Source organism: Protomyctophum parallelum (genome assembly GCF_964188405.1).
Source record: "Protomyctophum parallelum genome assembly, chromosome: 10".
Lineage (NCBI taxonomy): Eukaryota > Metazoa > Chordata > Actinopteri > Myctophiformes > Myctophidae > Protomyctophum > Protomyctophum parallelum.
In genome coordinates this window covers 48774003-48791502 of record NC_139704.1, presented here as the reverse complement: position 1 = coordinate 48791502, position 17500 = coordinate 48774003, and the positions used below count along the sequence as shown (strand labels likewise).

At 45.0% G+C, this 17500-nt stretch overlaps 1 protein-coding gene across 4 annotated transcripts in view; it reads left to right on the top strand.

The window, feature by feature from the left end:
* Positions 1-16382: 16382 nt before the first annotated feature.
* The window catches only part of LOC310866237 (transmembrane protein 41A-B-like), a 16609-nt gene continuing 15491 nt past the window's right edge, over positions 16383-17500 (top strand). For all 4 annotated transcript variants that reach the window (XR_014569905.1, XR_014569906.1, XR_014569907.1 and 1 more), the window contains exon 1: positions 16383-17142. Coding sequence is in view for 1 of the 4 variants with exons in the window: in XM_083775745.1 (XP_083631871.1) it covers positions 16928-17142 (215 nt within the window). In the remaining 3 variants the exon portion in view is untranslated. The remainder of the gene's footprint in view (positions 17143-17500) is intronic.

The following is a 17500-nucleotide window of genomic DNA, read 5'->3' as shown; positions in this document are numbered from 1 at the left end:
CGCGTGCGCGTGTGTGTGTGTGTGGTGCAAAAAAGTGTTAAAGATATACAAGCTCATAGTGCGTTGTGATGTGACGCGCTATGATCTTGTAGATCGGTTATATTCACATTTTTCTTCACGTGACCAAAATCAAGTTAATTGATTGATTCATTAAATTAGTTCAATTAACTCTTTCACCCCTTTTGTTTCATCTGACAAAATTATGACATGAATAAATGTGTTTATTATACTTGTATCTGTCACTTTGTGAAGAAGAAGAAGAAAAATAAACAGAAAAACAATAAGTGACCAAAGTCACTTCGTGACTTCTTGGTCCCTTAATAATAAATAAATAACAATAACAATAACAATAACAATAACAATAACAATAACAATAACAATAATAATAATAATAATATCATCTACCACAGGTTATCCGGTGGTAACTGGATAAATAACAATAACAACCAGCTCGATGTGAGCTCGGATGTGTGGACGTTGGTGACCCTCGGGACCAGATCAGACACTGGGAAATCCAACAGGTCTCCTCAGACCACCATCATACCTTCACTACGGTAACATTAGACACTGATGTTAAGTTCTTATATTACTAACATAATACACTTTGATTTCTAGATTATGGATACAATTTTAAACGTCTAGATATGTATATATATATATATATATATATATATATATATATATATATATATATATATATATATATATATATATATATATATATATATATATAGAGCCTACTATTCAAGATAACTGGAAAAGCACAATGTGAATTCTGTTTTAGGGTAAATATTTCCATTATCATTTATACTAAAATTATAATTATATAGTTGTAATACTAATATAACACTACTAGTACTACCTCTACTCATGAAGAAGTGTAAAAGACACTAATGATAAATGTCTCCCTTTGTCTCTCAGAGTTCCTTCTAACTGTGGGAGAACCTTCAACCTGTTAGCGTTTGACCCAGATGGAGACCGGGTTAGATGTGAGGGTTATGGTTCTCTTCCTTCTTTTATCAGCTTGTCATCCGTGAGTTGAATGTTTTTAATTTGTAAATAACAACATACATCACACCATACTGATGCCAATACACAATTTTATGCTAATTTAATTCTGATGCACACATCATATTTTAAGTAACATTGCATTTATTTTAATCGTGATTACGGTTATGATCAATCTGTGCTGTATTTCTCTACGCCTCTTCTTAGAAATGTGACCCATTGTTTCCCATGTTTTTATTTATTTTATTTTGTCCTTCCTGTCTCTCTTCTTTCAGGATTGCACTTTGTCATTTTCTGCCACCTACCGCATTAATGAGGGTAACTACGTTATCCGGGTGAGAATATTTGATATTATCCCCAACCAGGGAGATGCCAGCTATTTCAGCCGTATACCTCTACAGTTTGTTATGAAAGGTACACAGCACCCTCACTTCATATAAACACTGATCATTTCAGGTCTATTTTCTTAGGGGTTCCTGGCACCTCAACCAGTTAACCCATTTAGGCCTGACGTCGAAATTAAAAGAAATCTTCTAAATTCTGACAGTTTTCTGACATGTTTCTGTATTAGTGGTGCTCAATTTTTAAAAAATAGCAGACCTACAAGCTCGTCATAGCGCGCCACTCGGTGGCGTGCTATGAGCTTGTAGATCTGCTATTCTTCAATAGCTAAATTATAGCATAATGTTCAAAACACAAAAAGGGGTTCCCGCCCAAAATGTGTCAACGTGCTAATGAAGTGAATATAGATGATGTAATTAAATCAATAATCTAACATAACCGTAAAGCCATTAAAATGGTCATATTCCCTCCTTGTCATGTGGTCAGTGGATGGAGCGGTACCCAGCTGTACAGAGGGACAGTATCTACCCAGGTTCCTGCCTCCCACCCCGGATAACAGAGACCAGCTCTACGCCATTGTTGGTCACACACTGGAAATCACCATCGGCACAGAGGCAGCCCTCTCCACGTCAGTATAGAACATTTATTATCACCATCACCACAGAGACAGCCCTCTCCACATCACTACTATAGACCATTTATTATTAAATCACCATCGCCACAGAGACAGCCCTCTCCACGTCACTACTATAAGTATATACCACTATACTTATGGTTCAGTGGACCTCATGGTTATGGTTCAGTGGACCTAATGGTTATGGTTCAGTGGACCTCATGGTTATGGTTCAGTGGACCTCATGGTTATGGTTCAGTGGACCTCATGGTTATGGTTCAGTGGACCTCATGGTTATGGTTCAGTGGACCTCATGGTTATGGTTCAGTGGACCTCATGGCTATGGTTCAGTGGACCTCATGGTTATGGTTCAGTGGACCTCATGGCTATGGTTCAGTGGACCTCATGGTTATGGTTCAGTGGACCTAATGGTTATGGTTCAGTGGACCTCATGGTTATGGTTCAGTGGACCTCATGGTTATGGTTCAGTGGACCTCATGGTTATGGTTCAGTGGACCTCATGGTTATGGTTCAGTGGACCTCATGGTTATGGTTCAGTGGACCTCATGGCTATGGTTCAGTGGACCTCATGGTTATGGTTCAGTGGACCTCATGGCTATGGTTCAGTGGACCTCATGGTTATGGTTCAGTGGACCTCATGGTTATGGTTCAGTGGACCTCATGGTTATGGTTCAGTGGACCTCATGGCTATGGTTCAGTGGACCTCATGGTTATGGTTCAGTGGACCTCATGGCTATGGTTCAGTGGACCTAATGGTTATGGTTCAGTGGACCTCATGGTTATGGTTCAGTGGACCTCATGGCTATGGTTCAGTGGACCTCATGGCTATGGTTCAGTGGACCTCATGGCTGCTGTTCAGTGGACCTCATGGCTATGGTTCAGTGGACCTAATGGTTATGGTTCAGTGGACCTCATGGCTATGGTTCAGTGGACCTCATGGCTGCTGTTCAGTGGACCTCATGGTTATGGTTCAGTGGACCTAATGGCTGCTGTTCAGTGGACCTCATGGCTATGGTTCAGTGGACCTAATGGTTATGGTTCAGTGGACCTCATGGTTATGGTTCAGTGGACCTCATGGCTGCTGTTCAGTGGACCTCATGGTTATGGTTCAGTGGACCTAATGGTTATGGTTCAGTGGACCTCATGGCTATGGTTCAGTGGACCTCATGGTTATGGTTCAGTGGACCTCATGGCTGCTGTTCAGTGGACCTCATGGCTATGGTTCAGTGGACCTAATGGTTATGGTTCAGTGGACCTCATGGTTATGGTTCAGTGGACCTCATGGTTATGGTTCAGTGGACCTCATGGTTATGGTTCAGTGGACCTCATGGCTATGGTTCAGTGGACCTCATGGTTATGGTTCAGTGGACCTCATGGCTGCTGTTCAGTGGACCTCATGGTTATGGTTCAGTGGACCTCATGGCTATGGTTCAGTGGACCTCATGGTTATGGTTCAGTGGACCTCATGGCTGCTGTTCAGTGGACCTCATGTTCTCTTGTTTGTTGGTATTGTAGGGTCTCTGAGCTGCTGTTAAGTGGACCTCACAACATGGAGCTGTCCTCCCCAGCACAGGGACAGTTCGTCCTGAGATGGACACCGTCACAGTCGGAGCGTGGAGAAGATCACCCTGTCTGCTTTGTTGCTCAGAGTCAGACCGACAGGTCAGCATCCATTTAAATGACCCGTCTGTAGTCTGTCTGTAGATCTGTCTGTAGTCTGTCTGTAGTCTGTCTGTAGTCTGTCTGTAGTCTGTCTGTAGTCTGTCTGTAGTCTGTCTGTAGTCTGTCTGTAGTCTGTCTGTAGTCTGTCTGTAGTCTGTCTGTAGACCTGTCTGTAGTCTGTCTGTAGACCTGTCTGTAGTCTGTCAGACCAACAGGTCAGCATCCATTTAAATGACCCGTCTGTAGTCTGTCTTATCTGTCTGAGTACTTTATTACCGTTTTTATTTTACTATTACTGTAACCTTGAGCTAAAAACAAACTCCTGTTCATTAAACGTGTCTGTTTTCTCAGTCCGTCCACATATCAGTCAGAGCTTCGCTGTGTCATTGTCAGTGTCTCAAACGGTGAGTGCAGCTACACCCGTTTACTAAAGCACCGTGTTTCACATTCCATCAGTGATACCATCTGGTGTGAGGAGGCTCCACTTAAACCTTTATGTTCTCCATCCGCAGATACTACACCCACCACCACACCACCTGCAAATACAGCCATGAACCCTCCTGCTACTACAGCCAGGAACCCACCTGTTACTACACCCAGGAACCCACCTGTTACTACACCCAGGAACCCTCCTGCTACTACACCCAGGAACCCACCTGTTACTACACCCATGAACCCACCTGTTACTACACCCATGAACCCACCTGTTACTACACCCATGAACCCACCTGTTACTACACCCATGAACCCACCTGTTACTACACCCATGAACCCTCCTGCTACTACACCCAGGAACCCACCTGTTACTACACCCATGAACCCTCCTGTTACTACACCCATGGAGACTCCTGGTGCTTTAACTACAACACCACCAACTATTACAACCCCACCACCACCACCCAGTAGCACCAGTGCAACCCCACCACCACCACCACCACCACCACCACCCAGTAGCACCAGTGATGAACCAACTATGACTGAGACATCTCCGCCCGAAACAGTCACAATCTCACTGCCCACAGCAGACGTCTCAATTAGCTACACCCCTGGGCCTCGTGAGTGTGATGAAATTATGATTATTCTCTTTTTAATCACTGTCCTGTCGTAACTTAAAGTCTCACTACCATTTTAATTTATTTTTAATTAAAGGGACACTTCACCCTTTTTGCAAAAAAATATATGTTAATGACGTTTAGAAGCTTTAGAACACTTTCCTGGAGATCTTTATGTGTGTAATATGTGGTTTTAGATATTTTAGATTGTAGCAGTGAGCCTGTTGTCTCTGATGTCATGGACACTGGGCTCACTTCCTTCCTGGACTACATGTTGTCTCAGTAAGACAGCTCTCCCCCTATCCACAAGGAGGAGCAGTGCACCAAAGAATTATGGGAATTGTAGTCCAGGAAGGTAGTGAGACCAGTGTCCATGACATCAGAGACAACAGGCTCACTGCTACAATCTAAAATAACTAAAACCACATATTACACACATAAATACCCCCAGGAAAGTGATCTAAAGCTTCTAAACGTCATTAACATATATTTTTTTGCAAAAAGGGTGAAGTGTCCCTTTAACAACATCACACTGTGGACCGTCTCACTATTGTAAAGCTGCTACATTTGTCATGTCCTGTAGGTGGCATCATCGTCCTGAGAGTGGGAATCTCTTCAAAGACTCCTTTGACCAATGAAGACATCAGGACGAAGGTGCTGCCAAAGGTAACGATAGAAATCACACCCGTGTGAAGTGAGGGGCGCTCTTATCATCTTACAACATCGAGGAGGGAATTCTAACTCATGCTGCTACCATTAGTGTTGCGACGTGGGTGGAGCTTAAAGAGGAAGTGGTCAGACCTTATGACGTAACATTGTGTTGTGTTGTTTCACCTGCAGCTTAAAGAGGAACTGGTCAGACGCGGACTTCCTGCAGACACCGTCCTGAAGCTGCTGAGCGTTCGACAGAAGCAGAACCGGAACCGCTCAGAATTATGACCCGTTCAGAACCGCTCAGAATTATGACCCGTTCAGAACCGCTCAGAATTATGACCCGTTCAGAACCGCTCAGAATTATGACCCGTTCAGAACCGCTCAGAATTATCACCCGTTCAGAACCGCTCAGAATTATGACCCGTTCAGAACCGCTCAGAATTATGACCCGTTCAGAACCGCTCAGAATTATGACCCGTTCCGATATTATATACCAGTTTATTCCGTGAGTGGCCTCGTTATATTTTACTAAATGCCCACCTGGCTTATATTTGTAACTTCATGTGTGTCACTGTCTATACAGTAAATACACTGTGTTATATAAGAACAGAGATCCTCTTATCGACCGATTACAGTATCTCAGGGATGTAGATAATAATAATACAGTTAATTGGTCGGTAAAATGTGTTTATAGCCTACTATGTTTGATGTTTGATGCATGCTATGAGGAAGCGGGCGTAGCATGAGAGCTAATGTGTTCTGTTTCCCGGTGATTCAGTAAAACGTAACAGACAGAGACGACGCGTTCATTTACTACCACTAAGCGCCGCGGCCTCTGAATAATCTACCACTAAGCGCCGCGGTCTCTGAATAATCTCGTGAACAGTTAGTTGACGCTATTGAACTTTAATAGAAGTGTGTTTGTACGTGTATGAGTGTGTTATGAGATAATAGTTAATAAAATGGCCAAAATCAAGTGATTGTTTGCGAGCATTATTGCAACTTTAAGGAAGTGTGTGTTTGAGCAATACAACGGCGTGTAATCACTATACCTGTTTGTTGCACTCCTTTGCGGAGGGTTGAATCAGTAATTAAGTGATGCAAAGTGTCATGAATGGCGGACTCATCTTCAAAGTGCTGTCCCATTCCTTTCACAACAATGTGGAGCCCTTTGCAGCATCTCACCCTCAAGCACTTACAGGTGACGTCACTAAAGTCAATGAGGGTCAGTGGCGTGCACAGACATTTAGAGGGGCAGGTGCTCAAGTGAAAAAAAGGGCACCTTGTGCAGCGCATTTTGGGGCGGGAACCCATTTTGGTGCTTTATAGCTATTGAAAAATAGCAGATCTACAAGCTCATAGCTTGATCTATGAGCTTGTAGGTCTGCTATTTTTTTTATCGAAGAACCACTGACATAGAAACACATAGCTTTAGATTGTGGGGGCCTAAATAATATAGTATAAGCGTTTTTTTATCAAGATTTGATCAATGTCACCGCATGGTCCACACACTACAAATTAAGAAAAAAAAATAAAACGTTTTATTTTTATTTTTTAAGAGCAAAATTGCCAAAAGGGCAGGGGGTGCTCTAGAACCCCCTAGTGTCTATCTGTGCACGCCACTGGTCACTAAAGTCAATGAGGGTTCACTCATGAGAGCTCAGGGCTTGAGGGAGGCGACTGCCAGGGTCATATTATGTGTAATATGTGGGTTTTAGATATTTTAGATTTTAGCAGTGTCCATGATCACTCTTCATATAATAATAATAATAAAACTTTATTTGTATAGAACCTTTCATGACTGAAATGCAGCTCAAAGTGCTTTACAGAGCAATGGAGAATAAAAAAATATAATAAAAGATATGACCACCGCGCTCTGAATGTGGGTGCGCTACCCGTTCACAACATATCAAAACCAAGGGTAGAGGGTCACACACACCAAGACTGCAGTTAGTTTATTTTCATATATATTTGAAACAATGGCCAAACGTTTCTGCTATCAAGCCTTCATCAGTGTGAAGGCTGGATAGCAGCCGAAACGTTTGTCCATTTTTGAACTATGAACTATTTGAAGTGCAGTCTTGGTGTGTGCGACCCTCATACCCTTGATTGTCTCCACCAGGCCGAAGGCATGGGGGGAGAGTATGTTTTGCACTCCGTCCGTCCGTGTGTACGTCCGTGTGTCCGTGAGCAGCTAATCTCGGCCACTGTTAACCCGGTCGATGCCAAATTTTGCACACACACTCCCTGGATGCCAACGATGAACCTCTGCCCCAAACTTTCCAGAACGGCCTGTTATAGCGCCACCAGGAGGCCGCTTTGTGCAAAACAAGTTTTTGCACAGTACACCTACAGATTTTGTCCAAACATCACGCAAATTGGTACACAGTCTCTCTAGAGCCATTCAACGAAACGGGTCTTTCAGATTTCTTACACTCCATCCTGATTGGTTAACATTGGCTTCCAAAGTTCACAGGAGTGCTCAGTTTCAAACAAAATGCTGCAAATCATGAACACATCGCGTGATTTCCCTGAAATTGTGCACCCACATTCCCACTAGGCCGAGGACGAAATGCCACATGAACAATTTCAACTCAGCCTCAAGGTGGCGCTATAACTGGCCGAAAAGTGTTTTTACCTCTAACTGCACGGATCTGTGGATAACTTACTTTGTATGCCAACTCCCTAGAGGCCAAGGAAAAACCTTTGTCTGGAATTTTTCACATCTGCTCTTTATAGCGCCACCAGGAGGCCGACATATGTAAAACACATTTTCTATTATTACTCCTTCAGATTTTATCCAAATTTCACGCAAATCGGTACACATGATCTCCATAGTCATGTGATCAAGACAGGTTTGTTTGATTTCTCATATTCCATCCTGATTGGCCACGATTGGCGCTTACAGTTTTCAGGAGTAGCCCGCGTTGTACAAATCGCCACAACTCCTCAACGCAGCGTCCCATTGCGATGAAACTGTGCACGCATATTCCCACTAGGCTGAGGAAGAATCCTGGTGGAGACCTGTGCCCAGAAGGGCACTTTTTCTAGTTTGGATATGTTGTGAACGGGTAGCGCACCCACATTCAGAGCGCGGTGGTCATATCTTTTATTTTAATTTTTTATTCTCCATTGCTCTGTAAAGCACTTTGAGCTGCATTTCAGTCATGAAAGGTTCTATACAAATAAAGTTTTATTATTATTATTATTATTATATGAAGAGTGATCATGGACACTGCTAAAATCTAAAATATCTAAAACCACATATTACACATAATATGACCCCCAGGAAAGTGTTCCGAGTGGTGTTTTGTCTGAATAGCTAGGGTTAGTGTATATGGGTGTCATCACTGTGTGTGTGTGTGTGTGTGTGTGTGTGTGTGTGTGTGTGTGTGTGTGTGTGTGTGTGTGTGTGTGTGTGTGTGTGTCACTGTGTGCATGTGCGTGCACGTGTGTGTATTCAAACATTTTAACTATTATTGTCTGGTTTTGGTCTCACTTTGTGTTTATAAAGTGCATGCTCATTAAATGACGCTATTCTTAAGTTGATCCTCAACACAGGATTTGATGAATCCATGGAGTCAATTAAGTCCTGTTTAAAATAAAAAATGATCGGATAATCTGTGATCTGCTTGTCGAGTCTAGTTTGATCATCGATTGCTCTCCCCTGCAGAGGAAGAGGAGTCTGATGCTAATGTTAACTGTATGAGTGGACGACCCAATTAAGCATTACACTTGTTTACAACAGGGTCCACATTGTTCAATTCATCAAAACATTTAGGGACATACAAATAGACACTTCTATGTAGTTAAAGAACAGAACAGGAATTCATCATAAAGGAAGCAAAAAGGGAAAAGATACATATACAGTGAGGGGAAAAGGGGGGGGGGCGGTGGGGGGGGTTCAGATTTTACAGAGGCCAGTTTCGAATTGCAGCCATCCGTAGGTGCCCTTTGAGAGCGGTTTTGAAGGAGTCAAGGGGCTGTATTTTGCGTGTCTTAAGTACCAGGTCTTATTCCCTAACTTGAGTAAACTAAAGACCTGGAGGCGTGATCAATGCTCTTTGGCCACTCAGAATAGCCAAATGGCATTGATCACGCCTCCAAGTCTTTAGTTTACTCAAGTTAGGGAATAAGACCTGGTACTTAAGACACGCAAAATACAGCCCAAGGGATTCACATGTCTTAATGACTGTTGGTAGGGCGTTCCACATTTTGGTGGCATAGGAGCGAAAATAATTTAGACCCTTGTTTGTGCCGAATCTGGGTTGTACATGGTTTGTTGCACTCCCTCTGGTGTTGTGGGTGTGGACTTCGTTTACATTAAGGAAGTATTTAGACAGGTACATGGGTATCTTAGTGAAGTATTTAGACAGGTACATGGGTATCTTAGTGAAGTATTTAGACAGGTACATGGGTATCTTGGTGAAGTATTTAGACAGGTACATGGGTATCTTAGTGAAGTATCTAGACAGGTACATGGGTATCTTAGTGAAGTATTTAGACAGGTACATGGGTATCTTAGTGAAGTATTTAGACAGGTACATGGGTATCTTAGTGAAGTATTTAGACAGGTACATGGGTATCTTAGTGAATTATTTAGACAGGTACATGGGTATCTTATAGTGAAGTATTTAGACAGGTACATGGGTATCTTGGTGAAGTATTTAGACAGGTACATGGGTATCTTGGTGAAGTATTTAGACAGGTACATGGGTATCTTAGTGAAGTATCTAGACAGGTACATGGGTATCTTAGTGAAGTATTTAGACAGGTACATGGGTATCTTGGTGAAGTATTTAGACAGGTACATGGGTATCTTAGTGAAGTATTTAGACAGGTACATGGGTATCTTGGTGAAGTATTTAGACAGGTACATGGGTATCTTAGTGAAGTATTTAGACAGGTACATGGGCATCTTAGTGAAGTATTTAGACAGGTACATGGGTATCTTAGTGAAGTATCTAGACAGGTACATGGGTATCTTAGTGAAGTATTTAGACAGGTACATGGGTATCTTAGTGAAGTATTTAGACAGGTACATGGGTATCTTAGTGAAGTATTTAGACAGGTACATGGGTATCTTGGTGAAGTATTTAGACAGGTACATGGGTATCTTGGTGCTGTAGTGAATCTTGTGGACCAGACCCATTGCAAGATGCTGTACTCTGTCGTCGACCCTAAGCCATCCCAGCCTGTCAAAGTGGGCAGGGGTGAGGTGGGTTCGGGGGGTGAGGCCAAGTAGGAGCCTGACCAGTTTGTTTTGGGAGGTCTGGAGCCTTGTTTTAAGGGCCTTTGAGGTGCTGTGGTACCAAGAGGTGCATGAGGTCTGGAGCCTTGTTTTAAGGGCCTTTGAGGTGCTGTGGTACCAAGAGGTGGATGCATAGTCAAAGAAACCTTGTACGAGGGCTCCTGTTAAGGTCTTAAAGGTGTTTTTGTTGACCAGTGAGGAGATCCTGTGCGTCATATTGTTAACGGCGTTTAATTAATGTTTGTGTTTGCACCGTTTGTTTTACATCACCATTACATCACCTAATCAACATGAGTGAGACTTTAATATATTAGCGCCCCTCACTTCACACGGGTGTGATTTCTCTCATTCATATGAGCAATGTGCAAGCAATTTATTTTAATTACAATATGGCTAATTTGAATATCACTTTTGTTTTTTACTGTGTGTGTGTGTGTGTGTGTGTGTGTGTGTGTGTGTGTGTGTGTGTGTGTCAGGACCTGAGCAATGCTGCCCCCTGGAGGACTGCTGCCTGCATGACTCCCACCCACTGCACTGACACTGAGACGGCCTGTGAGACACACACACACACACACACACACACACACACACACACACACACACACACACACACACACACACACACACACACACACACACACACACACACATACACACACACACACACACACACACACACACACACACACACACACTATTGCTCTAGGTCTGAGAACTCTTATGCCAGCTAAAGTAAACCTGTTTGTCTGCATTGTCTGTCCCTTTTCTGATTGGACAATATAATGTCCAATCGGACAGAAGTGACATCACAATGTGTCATCTAAATGGCAAGAGAGATTGAATCAAGGTCAGAACTTTCTAGTTGTATTTCGTACCAAGGATCCCATATGCTACTAAAACAGAGACACAAAGCTGTGCATAGGAGAGGCTATAGTGCAGCGTAACACGTAAAATAATCTTGCTTCAATCGCATCCCCCCCCCCTCGTGTCAAAACAGTTGATGTTTACAACCTCATGAGAGGACGTGTGAAATCGGATTATCCTCGTAACCCGATAGGGAGAAACGCAAAAGCGTCACAAGGGTGAATTGACGAATGATCAGGTAAACAAACGCTTGTTCTCTCCTCTCTAAAGTTGACGTCAGCAGCAGATAAAGTAACAGCGGGTAAACGTTGCGCTGATGTGCATCTCTTTCTAGTCTGTCGGTGTCGTAAACTAAAACTAACTCACTCACTAACTAGTTAATTGTCAGCTAAAACGAAGTAACTAACACAATAACTAACTAACTAACTAACCAAACAACCAAATGAAAGTGAATAAATAAAAGTGAATAAATAAACTAAATACATTCAGATGAAAGTCCATTGCAGCTTGCAGCGTGTCAACATGGAGACTCTTCTCACATTTTAGTAAACCTGTTTCTCTGAAAAAGGTTCTGATCGCAGGTCCGTCCATGGATGTGCTTCATCCTGGTCTGGTCTGAAGAAACCAACCACTTGATCCAGCGATTCTATCTCTTTCATATACATTTTCAAAAACCACCCCCACCCAAGTTGATATGCACAAGGCCACGGACCCCCTCATCGATAAACCATTATGGTATCTAAAGACCTATAAAGGTGGTTGCACACTGGACACGTTTTTGTTTTTGAAAAACGTCACTAAAAATCCGAAAGCGCGTCCAGTGTGCAGGGACCTTAAGAGTCCGTAAACCGCTCACTCGTGAGCTTTATTCGCCGGGCGCTTGCTGCGTACGTTCGACGGACATCCGTCTACTCTCGCCAAAGGTTCCTCGTCCTCTGCCTCCTCCGCAGTGCTTCGTCTCACGTTCTCCAAATATTCATCTATCTTCGACAAATCCTCGTCGAGGCCGTCCGTCTCGTCGTCGTCGTCATCGTCATCGTCGTAGCAGTTGGCCGGATCCTCCGGCCCCCTCCTCCTCCTCCAGGGCCTCTGGTGCGGCAGCGTCGGATAGACGGCGTCGAGGCACCGCGACGTCTCCTCCTGGATGCGGTCCAGGGTGCTCTTCCTGACGGCCACGCTCCTCCGCAGGGCGTCCACCTCCTCCTTCTTCCTCTCCCACCGGCGGTGCAGCTTCAGGAGGCTCCTGTCCATCTGGTGGAACTGCCGCTCGATCACCGTGATGTCCTCGTCTGTGCGCCGCAGGCGCTGCTGGAGCCGAGCGGTGCTCATGGCCTGCAGGGTCATCGTCCTGTTGGCCTGCGCCTGCAGACCCCTCGTTCCGCCTGCCTCCGTCTGCAGACCCCTCGTTCCACCTGCCTCCGTCTGCAGACTCCTCGTTCCGCCTGCCTCCTCCGTCTGCAGACTCCTCGTTCCGCCTGCCTCCTCCGTCTGCAGACTCCTCGTTCTGCCTGCCTCCTCCGTCTGCAGACTCCTCGTTCCGCCTGCCTCCGTCTGCAGACCCCTCGTTCTGCCTGCCTCCTCCGTCTGCAGACTCCTCGTTCCGCCTGCCTCCTCCGTCTGCAGACTCCTCGTTCCACCTGCCTGCGTCTGCAGACCCCTCGTTCTGCCTGCCTCCTCCGTCTGCAGACCCCTCGTTCTGCCTGCCTCCTCCGTCTGCAGACCCCTCGTTCCGCCTGCCTCCTCCGTCTGCAGACTCCTCGTTCCACCTGCCTGCGTCTGCAGACCCCTCGTTCTGCCTGCCTCCTCCGTCTGCAGACTCCTCGTTCCGCCTGCCTCCTCCGTCTGCAGACCCCTCGTTCCACCTGCCTCCGTCTGCAGACCCCTCGTTCCACCTGCCTCCGTCTGCAGACCCCTCGTTCTGCCTGCCTCCGTCTGCAGACCCCTCGTTCCACCTGCCTCCGTCTGCAGACTCCTCGTTCTGCCTGCCTCCTCCGTCTGCAGACCCCTCGTTCTGCCTGCCTCCTCCGTCTGCAGACCCCTCGTTCCACCTGCCTCCGTCTGCAGACCCCTCGTTCTGCCTGCCTCCTCCGTCTGCAGACTCCTCGTTCTGCCTGCCTCCTCCGTCTGCAGACTCCTCGTTCCGCCTGCCTCCTCCGTCTGCAGACTCCTCGTTCCGCCTGCCTCCTCCGTCTGCAGACTCCTCGTTCCACCTGCCTGCGTCTGCAGACCCCTCGTTCTGCCTGCCTCCGTCTGCAGACCCCTCGTTCCGCCGGCCTCCGTCTGTAGACCCCTTGTTACGCCCGCCTCCGGTTGCTCCATGGCTTCAACTGTTAAGGTATATCTTGCAGAGAGAGAGAGAGAGAGAGAGAGAAAGCCGAGCACTCACTCGTCGGTTGAATTGTTAACACGTGTATGTGTCGGGTTCCGACGGCTCCGGCAGAAAGGGTATCGTAAAGGAAAGATCACTGGCCTGCACTCACCTGGTCCTTTTATAGGACCTCCTGTTTTATTGTGGCGGTTCACTCACTTGGTCCTTTTATAGGACCTCCTGTTTTATTGTGGCGGTTCACTCACCTGGTCCTTTTATAGGACCTCCTGTTTTATTGTGGCGGTTCACTCACCTGGTCCTTTTATAGGACCTCCTGTTTTATTGTGGCGGTTCACTCACTTGGTCCTTTTATAGGACCTCCTGTTTTATTGTGGCGGTTCACTCACTTGGTCCTTTTATAGGATGTCCTGTTTTATTGTGGCGGTTCACTCACTTGGTCCTTTTATAGGACCTCCTGTTTTATTGTGGCGGTTCACTCACTTGGTCCTTTTATAGGATCTCCTGTTTTATTGTGGCGGTTCACTCACCTGGTCCTTTTATAGGACCTCCTGTTTTATTGTGGCGGTTCACTCACCTGGTCCTTTTATAGGACCTCCTGTTTTATTGTGGCGGTTCACTCACCTGGTCCTTTTATAGGATCTCCTGTTTTATTGTGGCGGTTCACTCACCTGGTCCTTTTATAGGATCTCCTGTTTTATTGTGGCGGTTCACTCACCTGGTCCTTTTATAGGACCTCCTGTTTTATTGTGGCGGTTCACTCACTTGGTCCTTTTATAGGACCTCCTGTTTTATTGTGGCGGTTCACTCACCTGGTCCTTTTATAGGACCTCCTGTTTTATTGTGGCGGTTCACTCACCTGGTCCTTTTATAGGATCTCCTGTTTTATTGTGGCGGTTCACTCACGGACGTCTCGGCCGAGGGCCTTATTTCCCACCGTGAATTGAATTGTTTAATAAAAACCACAAATATGCAACTTCACAAAACCGTAAATTGAATCTAATCCTCGATTTAGATGTCGAGATAGATATCCAAAAAAGGCATAAAATGTGCTGTTAATTAATCAAGGTCATAATTATTGGATGTATGTAGTTGTGGGGTTATGTAGTTATTATGTAGGCTGTATGTTTTGGGGCGTGACGTAAGCACAGATATTTTTAACAAACATTATTATGGACTATATGGACTTCTTGGCCGACAGTTATAGTTGAGTTTAATTGGAACAGTCTGTCTCTTGTCCACCTCAATGTAAATGGATACTTTAATTATATCGAAGTACTTATTATATTGAAAGGGTTTACAAAATTGTACACAGTGTTTGTTTACATGCGGATCATCGCGCAGGACCTTCAAAATAAGGGTCTCAACTCTCAACGGAACAAATCACACTCGTGTGAAGTGAGGGGTGCTCTTATCATCATACATCATCACATTCCGTGCTCAGCCAATCAAATGTTCACATTCCATGCTACGGACACACAAAGCTGTGCATAGGACGGGCTATAGCGCCCTGCAAAAAAGGCTGGACAATTTGTAGCCTATTCGTATCTGGCAGTCAGTGTGTTGAGCAAACATTAAAAACATTAAAAGTCCATAGACTTGGCTACCAAATGATGTTGGAGGTACCAACCAGGACGTCACGTGGCAGCCACAGTGGGCCTGTGGACCTTCCTAGTATTTTTTAATACTAGGAAGGTATTTTTTAATACTAGGAAGGTGCCGGCCTAATAACAGTCACGTGTTTAACAGCACTATGGGCGTGTTCGGTAATACCGCACCGGAGCGCACTCGCCTATTAGTTTGTATTGCACAGCGCGCTCAGTGCGCTATTTCCGAACGCGCCCTATATATGTGGTACAAACTCCAAACGTGTGCCGAAGCTTGCAAATGTTATAGGCTATACGTTGTATTACTTTACAAATGAGGGGGACATAATAACACGGGTCCATTTGGTTGGATTTGTAGCTACACTACCAAAGTTATATGGGGTCATTGAAAAAAATATATAGGCCTAATAATAATAATAAATTAAATCAAAGTTGTATTAGCATTGTGCTAGCCTCGGTACCCAGGCTTTCATTTTCGACCGTCCATTGTGCTATTCCAAATGGAACAGAGCCTTAATTAGTAGTAGGCTACTAGTAGGCCTATTGGTAACACTTGTTAAGGAAATCTCTGTCTGTCTGTCTGTCTGTCTGTCTGTCCGTATTAGAAAATACAGTTTGTTCGACTTTATCATCATGTGAACTTTATTTTTCATTTTTATTTTGCATTGATGTGTAGCCTCCTATGTCTTTAATTATCTTGATGAAATGAAAATGGAGGACCCTGATGTAAACAAGTCTCTTTAGTGCTTTTTCTGGTTAGTAGCAGATTTTGTATTGACCTGTACCTTCCTTGGACTGGACTGTATAGGTCTATCCATTGATTCTATAATCTGTTAATGCAACGTTTCTATCAATACACTGAATCTCTCTCTCTTTCTCTGTCCAATGCTGACCTCTGGTGGTAACGTTCTATCACAGCAGAAAAGGCTAAATGTTACAGACCCCTGTGGTCAGGAAGGCATATCGTGTTGTGTTTATAGTTGTGTGTGACTTTCTCTGTCTGCGACTGCGGGGACAAAATGTACACGGAATTACTTGGAATATAATGATCGTATTCGTATCGATGATCCGTATGCTGGTATGGACGTCGCCGTCACTAAACGTCAACTAACTAATATGTAGCCTACTTTTAGACTCTTTAAGAGAGTAGCCTGCCTAATCCACCTCAGACCTGTAAACTAAGAGGTTGTTGACCACCCATGTGATCCTGCCTGTCAGAATGCCAGCGGTCATGTATACCACCATGCAGTCCAGTCCAGCAGCCACTGGACATTTTCACTTTACTTTTCATATTCCTCCGTGATCGCCAGACCAGCCCGACCCGTCCGTCCGTCCGTCTGTCTCTATCTGTCAGTGTCTGGTCTGCTTCTACCGCGGGGAGCCAGCCAGCGGCAGCTGCGGTGAAAGTTTAGCCGCGGTGGGAGCCTTGGAACCCGGGGGAGGAGGAGGGGAGAGAGAGAGAGCCAGGGGAGGCGCTGACAACCGACACCCAGACACCGCCACTCACTGACCCACCAACCCGGCAACATGCGCCCCATAGCGGGGCTGTTCGCCGTTGTGGCCGCGGCCACGTTCTACCTCTACCTGCTGGCAGCCTTCCTGCCCCCGATGCCGGTACCGGTACCGGTAGCAGAAGAACCACAGCAGTATGTTTACACGGGCGAGGAGGGGGAGACAGCGGCGGAACCAGCGGACCACCACCACAACAACAAGGACCCTGGTGACGGCGTGAAGGAGTACAGGTGGGTGGGTTCTCTGGTTCTCTTCTCGAACTTGTTCATGGAGTAGGAGGAGCTGAACCCCCCAACATGAAGAGAACGACTTAAAATGCATTGATCAGTGCATTCATTATTAATGATACTTGTGAATTAATAATAATGTGAATTATTATATATGATTAATTCATGCATTATTCTGAGGGGGCAGAAGTAGGTGATATTGAAGGTGTTAAATCAATTCTAATCTAAATGCAGAAATTATGAATCAACCAACTAGGCTATACATTGTCCCGTCACAGGCAGCTGGATTACAAAATATAAATTGATTTATACCATTCAAACAATTTAACTGTGTTTTTCACTTTTTTGGCATTCGAATCAA